We start from the raw sequence: 17,488 nt of genomic DNA, 5'->3' as shown, positions 1-17,488 counted from the left end.
CCTGCATTGTGGGGTATTTGATGGGTGTTGTTTGAAAAAAAGACATTTCATTTGCATCCAGTTATTCCGTTATTTCTGGTAATGCTTGGGTGATAGCGAAGCGACGGCGTCGCCACGCGGCCAAATGCAGACAGAGGACATTAAAACATAGCACGACGCCGCGAACTGCTTACAAATAATACCTTATCGCTGGTTGAGTGAGCAACATTTGACCGATCGTACTAAATAACAAGGAATGAGATGACTAGTAAATACGGTAACTGCGTTCGCAATGAGCATCAATGGCATCCTCCTCTGAACAACGGGAGCTAATACAGTGAACGGTTCACACCAAATAAAAATGACATGGCAAGCGGTGCAACAAATCCTGAGAACCTCTCGGCGGCTCATAGCTTTAGATGAGCCTCAACATGGCTCATCAATCAAGTTAACTTCCGTGTACAAATTTCGAGCAGCGGTGCGCAGTTGCGCCTCGATGTCACCATACTAAACGGCCTTTGATCACAAAAAATATCACATTAGCGATGACAATGTTCATTGCCCCGCTCGCTTGGTCCGCCATCATCACAAAACGTTGAGCCGGTGCACGGTTCCGACTGCAAACCGTCAAACGTCCTTACAGCACACATTAGTATCGGTTGCCAACGTTGGAATCCATTGGAACAGCCCCATCGCAATGCAGCAGGCACGCGAGTTGTGTCAGCTATCGTCCTCTGCTGACAGTCCGTCACCGCTGTCATCCAGACGCCGGCGCCGCGCGCGCCACAGCTCGCCGCGGATGCGCCACCGCACGTCGCCGTTTCCTCGCTCCGCCTGCCGGGCGTCGCGTTCGCTGCGGCTGCGCAGTCGCGGGATAGGGTTCAGGTCACCGTCTGCGTCCCAGGGGCGCTCGCTCTGTCTCCTGCGCGCTCTGTGCTGTAGCGATGCCGGAGGTGAGTCTGGTAGGGGAGGAGGCCACTCGTCCCGGCCGACGACCGTAGTCTCTGGCCCATCGAGGTAGAGGTGGCGACACACCTCACTTAGCGAGATGTCACAGACTGGAGGGATACCGCCGGGGGCGGCCGGTGCCGCAGTCACACTGAACTCGTCTTCATACACTCGCGGGTCATGCAGACTAGGAGCGCCTACCAGACCAAGCAAAGGGTAGATGACCAGCACAAAGAGAAACAGGGCCACCACAATGGTGGTGGGCACTGTCAATGCCCACAGCTGCTGTGGCCAGTAGTCGAGACCCAGAGAGAGCAGCCAACTGGGTGGCACCAGTGCCCAGCTCAGGTACACAAGAGCAGCAAGTATACTGGCCACAAATAGCAGAAAGCCGTACACTGCTCGTGATGGTGTTGGTGCGGGACCATTTTCCGGTGCAGCTGGTGGCGGCATGGCACTGGAGCTCCTGTGGGGCACTTCACTGCCACCTGCAGAGTGAGGGAGCAAGACATGTCAGCTTGATATTAGATGTCTCAATCTGGTACCTATGTCTTAACAGATTGGATGGAATGCAGATAATTTTGCCTTTGCCAAAAATACTCTAGCCTCAGCATTTTCTAAAGATTTAAAATTATTCTTAAAACAAACCTTTGCAAAACAACAAATCATCCGGCTGGAAGTAAGTGCTTGGCTCAATACTCAATAGGTACCATTTCAATAAAGGCAACAAGTTTAAGTGATTATTGTAAACAAGGATCCCATTCAAACACATACCTCGGCTCAAACCTTTCATAACTTCGAATGGACTTTGCAATGGGAACAATTCATTGATACTGATACTTGGCCAAATGATACCAGCAATTAGCATTTGTCATAATTTACACAACCACCGCAGACCACCACCGCAGAGTACCTAGTAAAGGAATCTTGCCGCAGACAGCTCCCATGGTAGGTATTTATTGCCAAATTTATTGCCTTCTTGATTGCCTTTGCCCCGCCCCTTGGCTCCCATCATGCAAACAAACTTATCCAAAGAATTTGAGAGGACATTTTAGCAACGCCCACAGATATTTACCCCGCGTTCGATGTCTCTCGGACGGCGAAGATTCTACGCCGTCCGGCCAATCACGTTCTATAACCGCAGCCGAGCCCCCGCTGACCTTGGACGGGATTGGCCGGACGACGTAGAATCTTCGTCGTCCGAGAGACATCGAACGCGGGGTCAGATTTCAGATGAGTGGCTTGTGCAGGCTTGTGCGCAAGATACCTATAAGATGCGTACGGTGCGTACAGCTGATTGATGATTTTACAAGCTATGCTTACAAAATAAAATAATATCTAGCGTCTTATGGTTTTTTGAAACAAACTTGATTCATGAATTTTGAAGTTTGAACAAATTTACTTGAATACTGTGAAAAACATCTAAAAATATTTTTATACATTTTCGAGATATCCGAGACCACTCGTGAAAAACCGGGCTAGTCAGCTGATCAAGATGCTCAAGGAAGTGTAAGCTTACGACGGATTATCGCCAACCACTTTTCCGCAGTCTGAGCCCTGATCGGCGGCCGGCTAGTACTCTTGCCCGCGCTCACATACGTGCACGTTACCCCGGCAACGGGCTATTGACCAATGAGAAGCGAGAAAAGTGTTACGTCACTGCGATTTTTCATATACCTGTGCCCCCCGGACGTGACGTAGTGTGCTCGCGCGCGTGCAGGGTCTCTGCGATCGAAAAAGAGCGCTAGCAGCGCGCCACTCAACGCCGCAATCGTCAAAAGCGGCGTGTTAGTATGCTTTATTATGAATGATGTGTGTAAAAGTGGGTTTTTATGTTGTTTATTTGGAGGAAATGGTTGGAATAAATTAAGTTATTTTTATTTCTGTTGGTTGGAGTTTTTATTCAAAAGATTTCGGTCTATACCATTGATATTTACTGAAAATACCTTCGCTTGAATAAATTGCAGATATTTGGCAACTGAAGTGTTAGGTAAGCCTAAATGATATGTAAAAAGGTAAGAGACACCCTGATTATTATTTGAGAAACGAAAATATATGAATTTTCCTTATAAGACTCGCTCAATATGCTACTCCGCGGTTTATGCCCCGAGGGTGTCCGAGGGTTCCCGTTAGTTTGTCGTTGGCGCTCGGCTCACGCGCGAGCCGACGTCACCGCCTGTGACGTCGGCTCGCGAAATACGTCATACCCTGCACACAAAATAGCCGGCTGCCGAACAGCGCTCAGCATGCTTCCTCGCCATAAACGCCGCAAAGAAAGCGGAGCGGCGGCGCTCTCGTTTTTCTCGGCCACGCCTGTTTTGGGTTTACGAGAAGTGTGTGTATTATTGGTTTTACGTGTTTCTTGAGTACCCTAACCCACAAAGAAGAAGTGTTTCTTGAGTAGATTTTAGAATCAAAATGGCAGAAAGACGACGCAAGCGGAATACGGACACCATAGGATCGGATGATGTGTCTGGATCGGACGTTTCCCTTGATGGTGGCCGCAGGAAATCTTTGACGGTAAGCTCAAGCTGGAGTGGTTCCTATTTTATGTTATTGCTAGCATTATTCGTGCTGTGATGTACCTCGTTAAAAATATGAAATAAATATTTAATTGTCACTCCACCAAGTAACCAAGGTTCCTGTTAAAACTATCAGTAGATGCTGAAAATAGATTATTTGGATGTTGATGTGCAGTGCGATTTTCGGCAAGTAACGCCATTCTACTTATTATACAATGGATTGTAAGTTAAATGTGTTAAAGCTGATCATAATTTATTTTTTTCATTTTTGTCTATATATTCAGTGAATTGACATTTATGTTCACTCTGTCTGATAGATGCCTGTGAAAACGGGGTGTCGGAGGGCATATTTGGTCACGTGTGATGCGAGGCGACTATTGAGAAGTTCTCCCCCTCTCAATGCCTTTTACACAGTAATTGTCATGTGGTTTGTGCGATTTAATTTCAAGAGCCTTGGTCTAATTGCCCCAGGCGCCCTGATTTCACCTGTGTCCTGTCAGATTTGTCCACAACAGGCACCAGCTCAGTATTTTGTGTTTTCACCTTTCAGTAGCTTTAGGAGTGAGTTGATTAGTGCCTAGTGGCTTATATTTTTATAGGTATGCTAGATTTTTATTAGTTGCACACTGCATGCTGGTTTGTAGTGTATGCATAATTTTGACATGTTGTGTTACCCTTGTCTGGCTTGTGTTACAGGATTCAGATGAGGAGGGGAGACACTCAATATATGATTCTGCCCAAAGTCTAGAGGAGCTGGCTGGCCCAGCTCAATCTGAGGTGAGGATCATTATGTTAATGGTTTCTGGTTCAGAAACCTTTTAAAGCCAGCTTCTGTATTTTAAAGTTTTTTTTTGTGGGGGGGGGGGGCTTTCTTAGCCCTGTATTTCATCTTCTCATTATTTTTATGCATTTTCAAAACCTGTTTGCTTACAAACCACATTATTTACCTGTTTTCAGAACTATAGTCCACAGAAACCAGTGTTAACAATTGTCTGTAATTATGGATTTGTTGCTCAGTGAAAACCATGTTTTGAATGATGTCTTTGATCTAATGCTGATAGTGGAACATCTTGGGGGCTAGGATCTATTAGCTGAATTTGGAATAATCTGACACCTTCCTTAATTTTCTGACAAGAGCATAGCTTCCTTTGAAAGTTCTGGTACACTACCTATTTTTGAAATGTTCTCAATTTCTCAAGTGGTGCCTAGAGATCTTCCCAGATCCCAAGTGGTGCCTATTGATCTTGGAATGATCATGATTTGGTAATCTATTGTCATGTGGTGAACACTGTAGGCTATCTTCCCATGATCATAAAATATAGTACTGACTGTGTTAGTGAATGGAAGTGAATATTGACATGATGTATGCAAAAGCATCTGATGCACACTGCACAACATACCAGCAAATTGCAGTAACTGAAAGTTACTGAGGAGCATGCAAACAGTGCCAATGGCTATAAGGAAATGACTAATTACAATTCATGTTTTTCTTAGATCAAAGTATAGATGGTGATGGCCCTTTTTAGGTTATGGATAACTCCTGCTATCATTTTTACAGGAAAAGAAAAGTTTGGACGATGACGAGGACCGCAAGAATCCTCAGTTTATCCCAAAGAAGGGCAACTTCTATGAGCATGACGATCGGGCCGGCGATGAAGAGTGAGTAAAGTAGCACTGTAGCACCACATTAGAAAATTGTATCATGGTATCGGATCATCGATCATTACGAGCGAGCGAGCGCAGCGAGCGAAGCGAAGTCTTTTCAATAAAACGGAAAAATCTCGGTATGAGCGGCCCGGCCCGGCCTGTAACGCTTTTGAGAGGCTTATATCTCAGCAACCGTTGGACCGATTTGCCTGCGATCTTTTTTGCTGGGTAGCCCCATCCCTTCTACCCCGTAATTGACTACTTTTGACACATCTCAGTGACCGTCGTGGCACGTGCCGCGTGAAAAGTCAAGGATGTTCAAGCTGTTTTGCAAAAGTAGTGATTTTGAGAGGCTCATATCTCAGCAGCCGCTTGGGCGATTGTCTTGCGGTAATTTTTGTAAGGTAGCTGCATCCCTTCTACCAAAGGTCGGATACTCTTGATCTATGTGAGTGACCCCCTACTGCACGTGCAAAATAGAAAAGAAGAGGTGCCAAATTTGTTCCCATTTCAATAACTCTGTGATTACTGGGGCGATTTCGCTGAAACTTGGCATACAGGTAGGCACCCACCAGGCAATGCATTCCCATGTGTTGCGGTTAGGGTGCTAATGCACGTGCGCACGTGCAGGGGGCGCTTCCAGATCTCGAGAAAGGCTGGGCCGATTGTGCTCAAATTTGGTACACGGTTGGGGACCGGTAAGTAGGGTGCCGTGCAAAAGTCAGTTTGGACCCCGTTTACACGTGCGCACGTGCAGAATGCCGCTTCCAGATCTGAGGAACGGCTGGGCCGATTGCGTTCAAATTTGGTACACCGCTAGCGACCGGTTAGAAGGGTGCTTTGCACAAGCCCCGTTGGAAGTACGCTCTCGCCCTTCCGCACGTGCAGGGCTCACTATCTCGCTCGCTCGTCCTTCGCCCAAAAGGCCTTTTACTGGTAACTAGAGTAACAGAATGTTTTACGTTGCAAAGAGCTAGGAGTTAGGACCGTTTTCCAGCTGTTTGACACCGGCACTTCTTGCCGAGAATTACTGTGTAGTTGAAGACAGATATTTCATTATTGGCAGGATAAATTTGTCGTGTTCCGATGAAATTGGGTCGCGCTATACTTACCTACTTACAGTTAAGCGCGATTTTACACACCTGACTTAACTTACGCCTGACTTCGAATCGATCGATTTTCTCCTCCCCATCGACCTGCGAAGATGCAGCTAACCATTCTTAAGCCTGAAACCAGACTCTCTACACAGTCAGGAAATCGCATGCGAGAGCCTATCCAAATGCATGGAAGCATGCTCGCATCAATCGCACAGGCCAGCCTTTAACCTCCTTTTTTAATCACCTTTAACCATTTTGCCGTCCCTCCAGCGGCGACCGCAAGGTGCCGGAGCCGAAGCCGACTCGCCGTGTCTGGAAGGAGGCGGACCGGTGGCAGCACGACAAGTTTGACGAGAGCCAGCAGGCGCCCAAGTCGCACGAGGAGCTGGTCACCATGTACGGATACGATATCCGCAGCGAGGACCTGGCGCCGCGCGCCCGCCGCCGCCGACGATACGGGTTAGTAAGCTGGGGCTCAAATGGCATTACGAACTGTTACGTGTGAGAGGTCAGAGGAAGGATGAGTGGAAATGATACTTTGTGATTGTGAGGGTTTTTTGCCGTTCGTTGCTCTTGTTGCTATTATGACCAAGGCGTTGTGTGTTTCGCATTGGGTTCTTCAGGTGATAGCTGATAAGTGATAAGATCGACTTGTTCACAAAAGTAGGCCGTTATTTCGATTGTTGCAACGCATGGCACCGCTTAATTTTCCGTTCATTGTTGTGTTGTATTGCTTATAAACTTGTGTTCTGGACATATCCTGGCACTGGATATGGCCGAATTGGTTCATGAAACTTCTATCCATGTTTCCAGGCGCGGTCCTAACAAATACACACGCAACTGGGAAGACGAGGAGGCCTACGGCAAGTCCGGCGGCGGTGGCAGGGGCGGACGGGTGGGCCGCGGCGGTCGGCGGGGCGGCGGCTCCGGCCCTCACCGGCCGCCGCCGACCGCCTCTAAGGACGAATTCCCTGAGCTGGGTGATGCACCTCCGCGGCGCGGCTCCGGCGGGGACGGTCCGCCGCCGCGCCGCGAGCACTCGGACGAGCCGCCGCGGCCCCGGCAGCCGCCGCCGCACCGCGAGCCGCCGGCGCGCCGCGAGCCCGTGGAGCTGGCCGAGCCGCGCCGGCCCGGGCCGCCGGCAGAGGACGGCCGCAGGAGGGAGGCGCCGCCGGCGCGCGGCCGCGCCAGGGGCAGGGCGGCGCCGGCGCCCGGCCGCGGCGGGCCCCGCGGCGGCGGCGGAGGAGCGGGAGACTACGCCCCGCCCAGAATGGCCGCTCATGACGAGCAGGAGCTCAGCAGGGGCGTGAAAAAGATGACCATCGAGGGTCAGGAGAGCCGGAGGGGCCGAGGTGAGTCAGCTGTCGGCTGATAGATAAGGATAAGCAGCTGATATGAGTTGATCATTGCAGCTGTGGGTCTCTGGATTTTGTCGTTTTGCTGGGCAAGGCCCTCGCGGTCCAATGAAACATTTTCAGAGCCGGACGGCTGATTGGAATTAGGGGGAGACATTGGTCTGGGCAGCAGAGCTGCGGAGTCGATGGATTTTCGGCGACTATGACTCCGGTTTTCAAAAACCAACTCTGACTCCGGGCAGAACTGTCGACTCCGACCGACTCCAACTCCCGACTCCGACTCCGCAGACCTGGCAGGGCTGCGGAGTCGACTGATAATCGGTGACTCCGACTCCGAATCCGGCTCGGGTTTCCAAAATCGACTCCGACTCCGGTCACACCTGTCGACTCCGACCGACTCCGACTCCGCCGACTCCGCAGCCCTGCTGGGCAGGCACCATAGGGAGTCACCGGGGCTGAGCCCGTCCGTTAGGACAGGCCCCCCCCCCCCCCCCCCCAGCACTCCGTGCACCCGGCTACGGGTGTGCTTCAAGGGAGCAGCCCGCGTGGGATAAAGTTGCCTGTCTAACCCGGAGCGAGGGTTGCGACGTGGAGAAGAATGATTTCAGTATCTCGGGGATAGGTACGACGGAACGGGTGGTGTCTGGAGTTAAGGTTTGAAATGGGAGGGATATACGATGGTTTGCTATGCTGCCAAGTGTGTTGATAGATTATGCATCGTGATAGTGAGCCATTTCACATTGTCACTTTCCCCTCAGGTGGCGGCGGAGGCGGAGGCGGCGGTACCCGCACCAGTCAGGTGCCGCCGCGCCTGCAGGAGCAGATGTCTCGCCCGAAGCGCTACTCATCTCAGCGTCAGCGTCAGCACGGTCAGACCGGGTACTCGGACCAGCCGGCCGGCTACCCGGAGCGGTCGCCCCAGCAGGCGGCCTACCAGGAGCAGCCGCCCGCCTACCAGGAGCACGGTCAGCCGTACTACGAGGACGAGCCGGCGGCGGCCGGGTACGGCGCCGCGCCGCCGCCGCCGCCGCCCGGCCGGCCGCCGCTGTACGCCGGCGACCACTCCACGCCCCCGCCCATGCCGCCGGCACCGTTTGTGACTCCGGGCCTGTACGCGGCCGGCGCGGCGCAGACGCCGCCGCCGTACGCGGCCGGGTTCCCGCCGGCGCCGCAGGGTCCGCCGGCCCCGCCTCCGTTCGCCGGGTTCCCGCCGCCGCCGGCGCCGGCCGGCCCGCCCGTCCAGCCGCCGCCAGATATGATGGTGAGTGGGGCAGGAAGCGGGATAGCGGGGAAGGTGGTGTCTAGGTGATAACTTTACCTAAGAAAGATGAGCGATGGGAAGTTTTTGGATATTTACTTAGGTGTATTTTGAGTTAGTTTTGATATTTTCATGTGAATAAGTAGCGCAGTAGAGGCGATGAAGGTCTCAATCTTAGCTCGTCACGTTCGAGAACAGAACCATCTTTGGTGCTGGCTGGTTCCAGTTCCGGTTTCTTCTCCTGTTTCGAAAGCACTGGCACTGTTCCAGCACATCGTCAAACACCTTCCCTCCCCGTCTGTTCCGCAGCTGCCGGTGGTGGAGAGCGGCGGGGTGACCTACTACAACACCCAGGCGCAGGTACCGCCGCCCGCCCAGCCGCTCCAGAAGCGGCCCAAGGCGGCCATACCGATCCTGCGTCCGCCGGAGGGCTCCGTTGGCTCAGATGGCGAACTGGCCTCGCCCGAGAGCGGGCCGTCGGCACCTCTCAGGGACGCACCGCCGGAATCAGACGGTGGGGAGCGGCCAGAGGCTGCGGCCGGAGAGGGTCCCGTGGGGGACGGGGCGCCCCCAGCTATCCCAGCCGCTCCCGTGAGCGAGCCCGCCGCCGTGGATCCCGCCCCAGCTCCAGCGGTACCGGCTGCCGCTCCGTCGCCGGCTGCAGCGGAGGCCTCCCCCTCCCCGGCGGCGGCAGACGCGGAGCCGGCTCCTTCACAAGTGCCTTCGGCCGCCGCGCCGCCCGCCGGCGACCGCCAGACAGTGCTTTCCGAGGCGTCCGTCTTACCGGCGCCAGCAGTGGCAGAGAACAGCGCATCACCGACACCCGACGCATCAGCGGCTGAGGCGGCAGCGCCCCCTTCCCCCGTCCCAGAGGCGGCGCCAGCCCCTTCCCCCATCCCAGCGGAGACTGTCCCTTCCCCCGCCCCGGCGGCACCGGCCCCTGCTCCCGCCCCAGAGGCGGCATCAGCCCCTGCCCCTACCCCGGCGGCACCGGCCCCTTCCCCGGCGGCAGAGGAGCCGTCTCCAGCCCCCGCCGTCCTGTCGTCAGCCTCCCCCGTACCCCAGAGCTCTCCCGTCTCAGAACCCCCGGTGGCCGAACCGCCCCCAGCGGCACCCTTACCGACAGCGACAGAGGCGCCAGTGGCTAGTAGCTAATGCAATTCGAGTAGCTGTTATCAAATGTAGGCGGGGCGGCGGGAGCTGCGCTATTGTACTGCATGCTGCGTTAACAATGCCGCGGACTATTTCGCGAGTCCCTCTCAGTACGCGGCGGGAGTTTGTACTTTGTAGCGAGGTTGGCTTGTGGTTCGAGGTGTGGCAGCAGGCTTGAGAGAATTATGTTCAGTTCCGCCCCTTCCTTTATTGTATAGTGCGATTCCTGTACAGCACCTACGCTTCTTTCCTACGAGTTCGTTTCCTCGTAGTATGACACCGGCTTCCGGCCGTGAGGCTTTATGCGGACCCAGCCAGCCGCGTGCGGGCCTTGGCAATGTTCTCTCCCGGTCATGTGGACTCTGTTGGCGAGGTGGGTGCGATTATGGTTCCCGCAAACTGCAAACCGGGATTGGTGCTGGCGGTGAGCTCGTCTGTTATAGGTACTAACTGTATTTATGTATCAATTTGACGTTTCCTTACTACAGCGTGACTCGTTACTGGAAGATAAGAAGTGACTTTGTATTTAAGATTTAACTAACCTTTCCTGTGTTTGAAGTTTTCTTAACCTAAGGTCATGTTTTGTTGCATAAACAACGAAGCGCTTGAACTTTGTTTTGGAACTTTTCGATCAGGACCTGGGCTAAGATCAACGGGAGTTGACTGATGGAAAGACGAATACAATGTTCATAGTCTCTGTGCTGTGACGCTGTGAACGGCCTATCGACAGACCGCTGGGGTTCAGTGCTGTCAGAAGCAGACGCCGTTGTGTGGTTGACGGCTCTCGAGCGCTGTTGAATTAACTAGTTATCGGGTGGTGTGAAACCTTTTCTGCTGGTAAAATTAGCTTCCGGGGAATAAACACGACCGATCCGGGCTCACAGTGCAGTGACCTACTGACATGCTATTATGTGTTTATTAATGTTGGCACTCAGGGTTGTAAACCACGGGAGAGGACAAAGGCGGCAGCCCGTCTCAGTCGGCGTGTTTAAACGCACATCGCAAGGCGCCGCGCTCAAATCTCAACAACCGAACAGACGATAGCACTGCGAGTGATTCTCCAAACGGCCAGCCCATTCCAAATCTCAACAACGCGACTTGAACAATGCAACTGGAAAATCAACTGTCAACATAATTCGCATCTGGGGCGCCGTCGTAACAACTCACTATGAACCGATCAACATACACCACAGTCACAGCTCAGCTGAAGTCGAACACTGAGTCGAAAGCCACGCTCTGTGCGTTTTGAGCGTCTGGGTTGTGTAGCTTCCGGAAGAACTTCTTTCCCTTTTGGATCTTGACCGGCGGCGTGGCGCCCTCCCTGCTCCAGGTCGCCTGGCGGATCTCGGCGGCGCGGGCCGCCCGATCGACCTTGTGTGGCGTCGTCCTGGGCAGCGGTGCCACGGCCGACACGGCCGGCGGCCCGCCCGACTTGGCCCGTTCGCCGGCCGGCTGCCGTCCCGACTGCATACGGGCGAACTTGGTCTCAAGGAACTCGTCGGTGACGGCGAACGACTCGGACATGGAGCTGGCCAGGGAGCGCACCTCGTCCTCCTCGTTGAAGACCACGCGCCGCTTCCTGACCCAGGGTGAGTGCGGCGCGCGCAGGATGCTGCGGGACGGCATGTTGTCCGTCTGCTCCGGCCGCAGCACCTGCTGTACGGGCGTCTTGGGCGTGCTGGGCGTCTTCATTCGAGGCGTGGTCGGCACGGTGGACTTGGGCGTTGTGGGCTGAGTTGACGAGTCGTCGTTCTCCGAGACGGGCGGGCCGGGGTAGCGGCGGTTGACGCGCTCCAGCGCCGTCCGCAGCCGCTTGGCCTCTGCCTGCGCCTCGTGCAGCTGAGCGGTGACCTCGCTGGTCTCCTGGCGCGCCTGGCTGACGTGGCTTTCGGTGTCCTGTTTGTACTGGTCGAGCAGCGCCGTCATCTCCTGTATGCGATGCTCGGCGTGTGCGGTGACGCGGGCGTTCTCCCGCTCGGCCTCGACCGCCGCCTGCCGGCCGGCCTCCTGTTCAGCGCCGAGCCGCTCAGTCAGCTCGTCACGGGCCGTCTCGAGCTCGGCGGCCCGGCCGACCGCTTCCTCCAGCTGCCGCCGCAGCTCGTCGCACTGGGTCTCGAGCTCAGCCCGAGCGGCGGCCGCCTCTTTCAGCGCCTCATCACGCTCCTGCAGCGCCTGAGCGTGCGACTGGTGCTCCTCCACCATGGTACCGCGGGTCATCTCCAACTCCCGGCGGCTTGTATCCAGCTCGGTATCGCGCTGTTTCAGTTCCTCTTTCAGTTCAGAGACGGTACGATTCAGCGCTGCGGCGACCTCTGCAGCCGCCTCCAGCTCAGACTTCTGCCGAACAACCTCTGCCTGCGTTCTGCCCAGTTCGTCCTTGAGGTCTGCGACGCTCTGCTGGAGCGCCGCGGCGTGGAACTCGTGGTGGCCGGCGGCTGAGCCCATCTCCTCCCTCAGCCGCGCCTGCTCGGCCTCCGCGTTGGCCAGGCTCTCTGTGAGGGCGGCCACTCGCTCACGGGCGGCGTTCAGCGCCTCCTCTGTCGCCCTGTGCTCCTCACGAATCGCCTCTCGTTCAGACTCTGTTCGAGCACGGGTGACTGTTTCCTCTTCCAGGCGAGTATTCAAATCTGTCCGCTCTTTGGTCACTTCAGTCAGGGACGCTTCCAGTTTGGCAGACTCCTCCCGACTTTGCTGTAGGCCGCCCTCCAGTGAAGCTTTCTCTTTAGCAGCTTCCTCTAGCTGCTCCTGGGCCTTGGCCAGCTCCGACTGAGTGTGCTCCAGCTCGGCAGAAGCGGTCTCCATTTCGGCACGGCTCTGAGCCAGGTCTTCAGTAAGTGTTTCCAGCTCGTCGTTGCGTTGCTGAAGTTCAAGTTCCGTGCGGTGCATTTCCTCTCCTATCAGCAGTTTTTCCCGCTCCAGCGTATCGATGGCTGACGTAAGTTTCGCCTGTTCGACCCGTAGTCGCTCGGCGTCGGCGGCACTCGCCGACAGTTCTTCCTCGAGCCGCTGCAGCGCCGCAGAATTCCGCTCGCGCTCCGCGGCCCACTCCTGCTCGCGTTGTTTTCGCACGCGCTCAGCGTCGACGGCCTCGTCGCGCAGCTGTCCGACCGTCTGCTGGTGGCGCACTGTCAGCTCGCTGAACTGCTGCTGCAGCTGGTCCAGCCGCTGCGTCTGCGTCTGGCGGTCAGCCTGCAGCCGTGCCGTGTCCGCCTCGCACTGGTCGAGCGCGGCGCGCAGCCGAGTCGCCTGCTGCTGGATGACGGCACCCACAGCGCGCGTGGCCTGCAGCTGATCAGCCACGTCTCCGCTGCGCTGCTGCTGCTGGCGGAGCGCAGCCAGCGCGGCGCCGTGCGCCTCCTGCAGCCGCCGCAGCCGCTCCTCCTGCGCCTGGTGCTGCTCCTGGGCCTCGCGCAGCTGTGTCAGCTGCTGCTGCCGACTAATTTCCGCCGACACCTTCCATTTGAGGATCTTGTCAGCCTCGGCGGTCAGCTGACAGCGCAGACTGTCGCCCTGGTCGCGGTGCTCCAGCGCCTTGTTGTAGGCAGCCATGGGCCGCTCACAGCGCTGCTGGTGGAACATGCTCCCAGCCGGCGGTGTCCTCCGCCGTCTCACCAGACCGCGGGCTTCCTACTCAGCGGCAGCGGTCGGAGCGGGAACGTGGGATCGGTCGTTGACAACGAACCAAACTGCAACAAAATAGCACGGCATAAACATAGGTAACTAGCGTTCAGATCCTCATGAGGAACATTTTCGAAAACGAAACGAGGAGGCTTGTATATTTTGATTGACCAGATACGTGCTCATTATTCACTCTTGCGTAGACTGTCGGTGATCGGGGCATTTACGTTATTGAATGGATTTAATTTACTCCGTAGTAAGAATTGCGCCTTTTAAAGTATTATAATGTAGATTGTAGGTTTATAATTACATCCCTCTACAAGAGCTTTTCCCTCTTATAAAAATAAAGGCACTTTACTCACGTTGGAAATTCTCAAACAAACATAATAGGATTTTTCGTTTTATTTCTGCGAAGGAACTACTAGGTGAGAGCTAAGCTATAAAATTTGCGCGCTGATCTCAGTAGGCAAGCAGATTTTGATGAAACCACTTAAGGGTGTGTTGCGCACGTGCCACCACGTCACCGAGACCGCAGCGTGCGCCAATCCTGGTTTTCCAGCCCCCTGAGGTCACAAAAGCCATGCAACACCTGCACAGCGGCGAGAACCTTTGAACTGCAACAGCGCAAAACGTTAACAGACTGACATGCAAAAAGCATATGCTTGTGCTAGCTAAGCATACAAAATATTTGCGTAGATTAAAAAGAGCATGCATGGTACGATGAAGTGGTATTCATCATCGCCGGAGAGGTGCAAGGCGCTCGGACCAACCAGACCGAGTGTATAAAGCCCGAGAGCGATCGCAAGACGCAAAGGCAACTACAGTAAGCACGACCACGAACAGTGCGATAAGACCTTCGAGCCACCCGCCACCCAAAGCCCTATACAGGCCCGTCATTTGTTAACATCTAGCGTCGAGAGATAAGTGACGCGGTGAATGGCTGTCCGTAGACTGTATGTGCCAAACATTATCTCAATGCAGAAGTGCTATGAGATCATGCTTATTGCTTATCTTGCGTTTCACAGGACGGCATTTGAAAAAAAAAACTTCATGCTCACCATTGCGCAATGACGTTAGAACGTTCATGAGTCTTGGTTTTAAAAGAAAACCTGATCGACTAAATTGAGACCCGAGTTGATAAGTTTCCAAATCTGTCGTTATGCCTGACACAGTAGCCGAGTAATATGGGTCAGTCCCCATCCAAAGCAGTATATAGGGGAGAGTGGGGCAAAGCGGCCACCCGGGGCATAGCGGCCACCCATCGTTTTAGCCCTTCATAGCTGGCGTCAGTTCCAATTTATGGTTTCCAATTATACTTCTCTCCACGGTCGTTCGAATGAGCCAGACCGGGGTTTCAGGCCCATCACCATTGTTCTGTGAAACACGGAAAAGCATTTCTTGCCAGGTCACCAACTATGTTTACAATTTTTAAATGTTATCTTATTCCATAACCGTTTGGAATTTTTATAAGCGTTCTTGTCCATGCATTGCATGGTTATCGTACATGTTTTCTACCAATTTTAATGTTTTTTACCCCACTAATAGCTAAGCTGGAATATTTTTGTCTCGGAAGGTATGCGCGGGGCAAAGTGGCCGGGGCAAAGTGGCCACCCCCCAATTGGCCATGGGTTGCTTCCATCTGGATAAAAAACATTATTTATATTCAAATGTGTCGTCATGCATTCATCTTGGCCACTTTTCAGTTGCATGAGTTACCAAATAATGCAATTAAATGTTTATTTTCATGAAAACCCTTTCTTTGTTTACCTACAGGTGGAAGATGATAAAGTAAACATCCATCCTGGCTTAACCTTGTCACCATCAAATACCCTAGTCGTACACGAGGCAACTATTTCGTTTCTCATATCGGGGCTTGAGAAGACGCCGGTGGCCGCTTTGCCCCAGGGTATGGGGCAAAGTGGCCAGTATGCATAGGTTTAAAGTTTTGTCAGTATCTTTCATATGTGAACGCCTTTGGAAATAAAACGCAGTTGAAATAAAAGGCAACTTAATGGGGATCACATTGGTATAGAAAGAATCTTTCCTAGTTTAAAAATCAAGCGTTGGCATCGTGAGAAGCGTTAGGGTGGCCGCTTTGCCCCACTCTCCCCTACCTACGTGAGCTCCAGCGAGGCGCGGGTTCATAAAAGAGACCTATTTGGCGTTTAATTAGGTACTCCTGATGATTTTATGACCTCTGCTGACGAGTGATGCCCGCGAATTGACTCTGCTCTGCTTGGAGTCCCTGAATTGTCGGTATCCGCCCTCCATTTCCTCCCCAACGCCCGACAGTCGTCAATAGACGGCATCGCTGGCAATCACACCGCACTGCCGAGGAGTCGGTGCCGACGCACGGTTTGAATCCAGAGTATTTAGCCATTGTTTGTGCAAAGAGAGACTAGAGTTTCGCAACCACGACGTCTGACTCTGAGTGCTGAAATGGAGGCGGCGCACTCAGCGCACTTGTTCCCTGAGATTGGTCACGATACATTGAGGTAAGTGAATGCAGACATCACAGCCAACTAGGAACACATTACACAGCTGGATCATGGATGCTGACGAGGGAGGACGGTAAATCGTGATACCCAGGCAGAACATTACAAAACAGACGGTCCCCCTGACGCCATCTATAGATGGCCTTGCGGCATACCTAAACGAAACGGCTTTACGTTGGCGGCTGTGAATTCACAGCCGCCAACGTAAAGCTGTTTTTTGGCATTTTAACCCTCGCCCGTATTGGTGTTTTTCCAGACGTAAATGTATAAATTTTAACCCATGCCGTTTCGCCCCTGACCGAGCTAGAGCTTCGCGGAAAAAAACGAGCGTGTTACCCGTGACGAGAGGAAGCCGATGATACCCAAATTTAAGGTCCTAGGTCATTGGTTAACCTTCCAGGTCAGGTCAATGACCCAAAAGTCGGGAAAATCGGGACCTGTTAGAACGTCGTAAAGTGTGGCTGCTATGATGCTTTTCGGGGTGCTGATCACGAACGTCATGGTAGTTTTGATCACAGATGATGTCTTAATGCATTTAGGCCAGGTCGGGTCAGGACAAACAGTAGGGGTCCTGCCGGGTATTCGTGGTAGGTGTCAACCGCCTCTGACAGCTTCGTAACATGTTACGAAGGCGCCAAAACTACTTTGTAAATGTTCATATGGTTGCTAAATTCGAATTCAGCCAACAAAAAAAAAACTGGCCTAGAAGCATGTAAAACTAAAAAAAGTGAACCGAGGTCATCATAGGTCAATGACCTGACCTGACCTTCAGGTGACCTTGACACTCATCCTAATGCATGGGACCAACACCATTTCACATGTTTGAACGCTTGAAACCACGAAAAGACTGCAAACGCGCGGCAGAGCCGACATACGCCGAAATCCGAATCGCGATTCCGTTTCCGGCCAAACATGGTCTCGAAAAGTAGGTCACAGGTCAAAGGTCATTTGGGTCAGGGTCATACAATTTTCAGGGTAGGTGTAAAATTGATCAACTCGAGGGTACTGAAAGTGTCGTCGCTATCGGCCGCTTTTTACGCGAGTTATTGGCGAAAAACCGAGGGGGGTTACGTACGACCCCCCTGCCCCCCTATTACTATCGCAAGCATGCACAAATAGAAAAGGTTGTGCTCACCTCACTATGTTCGTAGTGTTTGTGAGAATATTTCCAAGCGTTAACAACAGCGGAACACTAATTGTAGTGAAAAAAATACAAAAGAAATTATCGTAAACAGCACAACACAAAAAAGCAAAAGCGTGGCTTGTTTCAAGTTTTGTTTACTTTGCTCGGTAGCAGAAATATAAGAATCAAGACTTTTATCTTTTATATTATGTGTGTACTACAAAAAAATATTTAAATGTGAAAATTACTAGAATTATTTTGTACCTTATTTCCTGTTTTATATTAACTCAACAT

General features: G+C 53.1%; 4 protein-coding genes across 9 annotated transcripts; 2 read left to right on the top strand and 2 right to left on the bottom strand.

Annotated features, from left to right (window-relative positions):
* Window positions 1–45: 45 nt before the first annotated feature.
* Window positions 46–2,465, bottom strand: LOC122383235 (phosphatidylinositol N-acetylglucosaminyltransferase subunit P-like). Of its 3 annotated transcripts, XM_043369463.1 has the most exons (3): window positions 2,447–2,465; window positions 1,841–1,951; window positions 46–1,415 (listed from the first exon to the last, which is right to left on the bottom strand). In XM_043369463.1, the coding sequence occupies exons 2-3, from the start codon at window positions 1,872–1,874 to the stop codon at window positions 700–702; spliced, it is 750 nt and encodes a 249-aa protein (XP_043225398.1). In that variant the 5' UTR covers window positions 1,875–1,951; window positions 2,447–2,465; the 3' UTR covers window positions 46–699. The 3 variants fall into 3 exon arrangements, 2 of the variants coding, with proteins under 2 accessions (XP_043225398.1, XP_043225397.1); XR_006256802.1 differs by lacking the exon at window positions 2,447–2,465 and having other exon boundaries at window positions 1,702–1,994; XM_043369462.1 differs by lacking the exon at window positions 2,447–2,465 and having other exon boundaries at window positions 1,841–2,063.
* Window positions 2,466–3,204: 739 nt separating this feature from the next.
* On the top strand, window positions 3,205–7,331 carry LOC122383246 (protein CASC3-like; the record flags this gene model as incomplete). Its single annotated transcript, XM_043369475.1, has 5 exons — window positions 3,205–3,447; window positions 4,146–4,226; window positions 5,008–5,108; window positions 6,464–6,652; window positions 7,007–7,331. Coding segments are annotated over exons 1-5 (798 nt in total), but the record flags the coding sequence as incomplete, so codon positions are not given.
* A 65-nt stretch (window positions 7,332–7,396) lies between these two features.
* LOC122383245 (vegetative cell wall protein gp1-like) lies at window positions 7,397–10,563 on the top strand. Its single transcript, XM_043369474.1, has 3 exons — window positions 7,397–7,545; window positions 8,307–8,809; window positions 9,116–10,563. Exons 1-3 carry the CDS (start codon window positions 7,464–7,466, stop codon window positions 9,959–9,961), a joined length of 1,431 nt encoding a protein of 476 aa, XP_043225409.1. The 5' UTR covers window positions 7,397–7,463; the 3' UTR covers window positions 9,962–10,563.
* A 292-nt stretch (window positions 10,564–10,855) lies between these two features.
* Window positions 10,856–17,374, bottom strand: LOC122383233 (plectin-like). 4 transcript variants are annotated; one of them, XM_043369448.1, is made up of 2 exons: window positions 17,207–17,374; window positions 10,856–13,644 (listed from the first exon to the last, which is right to left on the bottom strand). In XM_043369448.1, the coding sequence occupies exon 2, from the start codon at window positions 13,535–13,537 to the stop codon at window positions 11,159–11,161; it is 2,379 nt and encodes a 792-aa protein (XP_043225383.1). In that variant the 5' UTR covers window positions 13,538–13,644; window positions 17,207–17,374; the 3' UTR covers window positions 10,856–11,158. The 4 variants fall into 4 exon arrangements, with proteins under 4 accessions (XP_043225383.1, XP_043225384.1, XP_043225385.1 ...); XM_043369449.1 differs by having other exon boundaries at window positions 17,212–17,351; XM_043369450.1 differs by having other exon boundaries at window positions 17,286–17,343.
* Window positions 17,375–17,488: the final 114 nt, after the last annotated feature.

Source organism: Amphibalanus amphitrite, unplaced genomic scaffold, assembly GCF_019059575.1.
Source record: "Amphibalanus amphitrite isolate SeventyFive unplaced genomic scaffold, NRLGWU_Aamphi_draft 000158F_arrow, whole genome shotgun sequence".
Taxonomy (NCBI): domain Eukaryota; kingdom Metazoa; phylum Arthropoda; class Thecostraca; order Balanomorpha; family Balanidae; genus Amphibalanus; species Amphibalanus amphitrite.
This window is presented reverse-complemented; position numbering and strand designations above follow the sequence as displayed.

What these genes read in the sequence shown, in the direction of transcription:
- LOC122383235 (XM_043369463.1), bottom strand. Translation starts at nt 1,874, where the DNA reads ATGGGAGCTGTCTGCGGCAAGATTCCTTTACTAG. An exon ending in CGGCAAGATTCCTTTACTAG is followed by an intron (nt 1,416 to 1,840) that starts GTACTCTGCGGT and finishes CTCACTCTGCAG; the next exon opens with GTGGCAGTGAAGTGCCCCAC.
- LOC122383245 (XM_043369474.1), top strand. Translation starts at nt 7,464, where the DNA reads ATGGCCGCTCATGACGAGCAGGAGCTCAGCAGGGGCGTGAAAAAGATG. An exon ending in GGAGAGCCGGAGGGGCCGAG is followed by an intron (nt 7,546 to 8,306) that starts GTGAGTCAGCTG and finishes CTTTCCCCTCAG; the next exon opens with GTGGCGGCGGAGGCGGAGGC. An exon ending in AGCCGCCGCCAGATATGATG is followed by an intron (nt 8,810 to 9,115) that starts GTGAGTGGGGCA and finishes TCTGTTCCGCAG; the next exon opens with CTGCCGGTGGTGGAGAGCGG.
- LOC122383233 (XM_043369448.1), bottom strand. Translation starts at nt 13,537, where the DNA reads ATGTTCCACCAGCAGCGCTGTGAGCGGCCCATGGCTGCCTACAACAAG.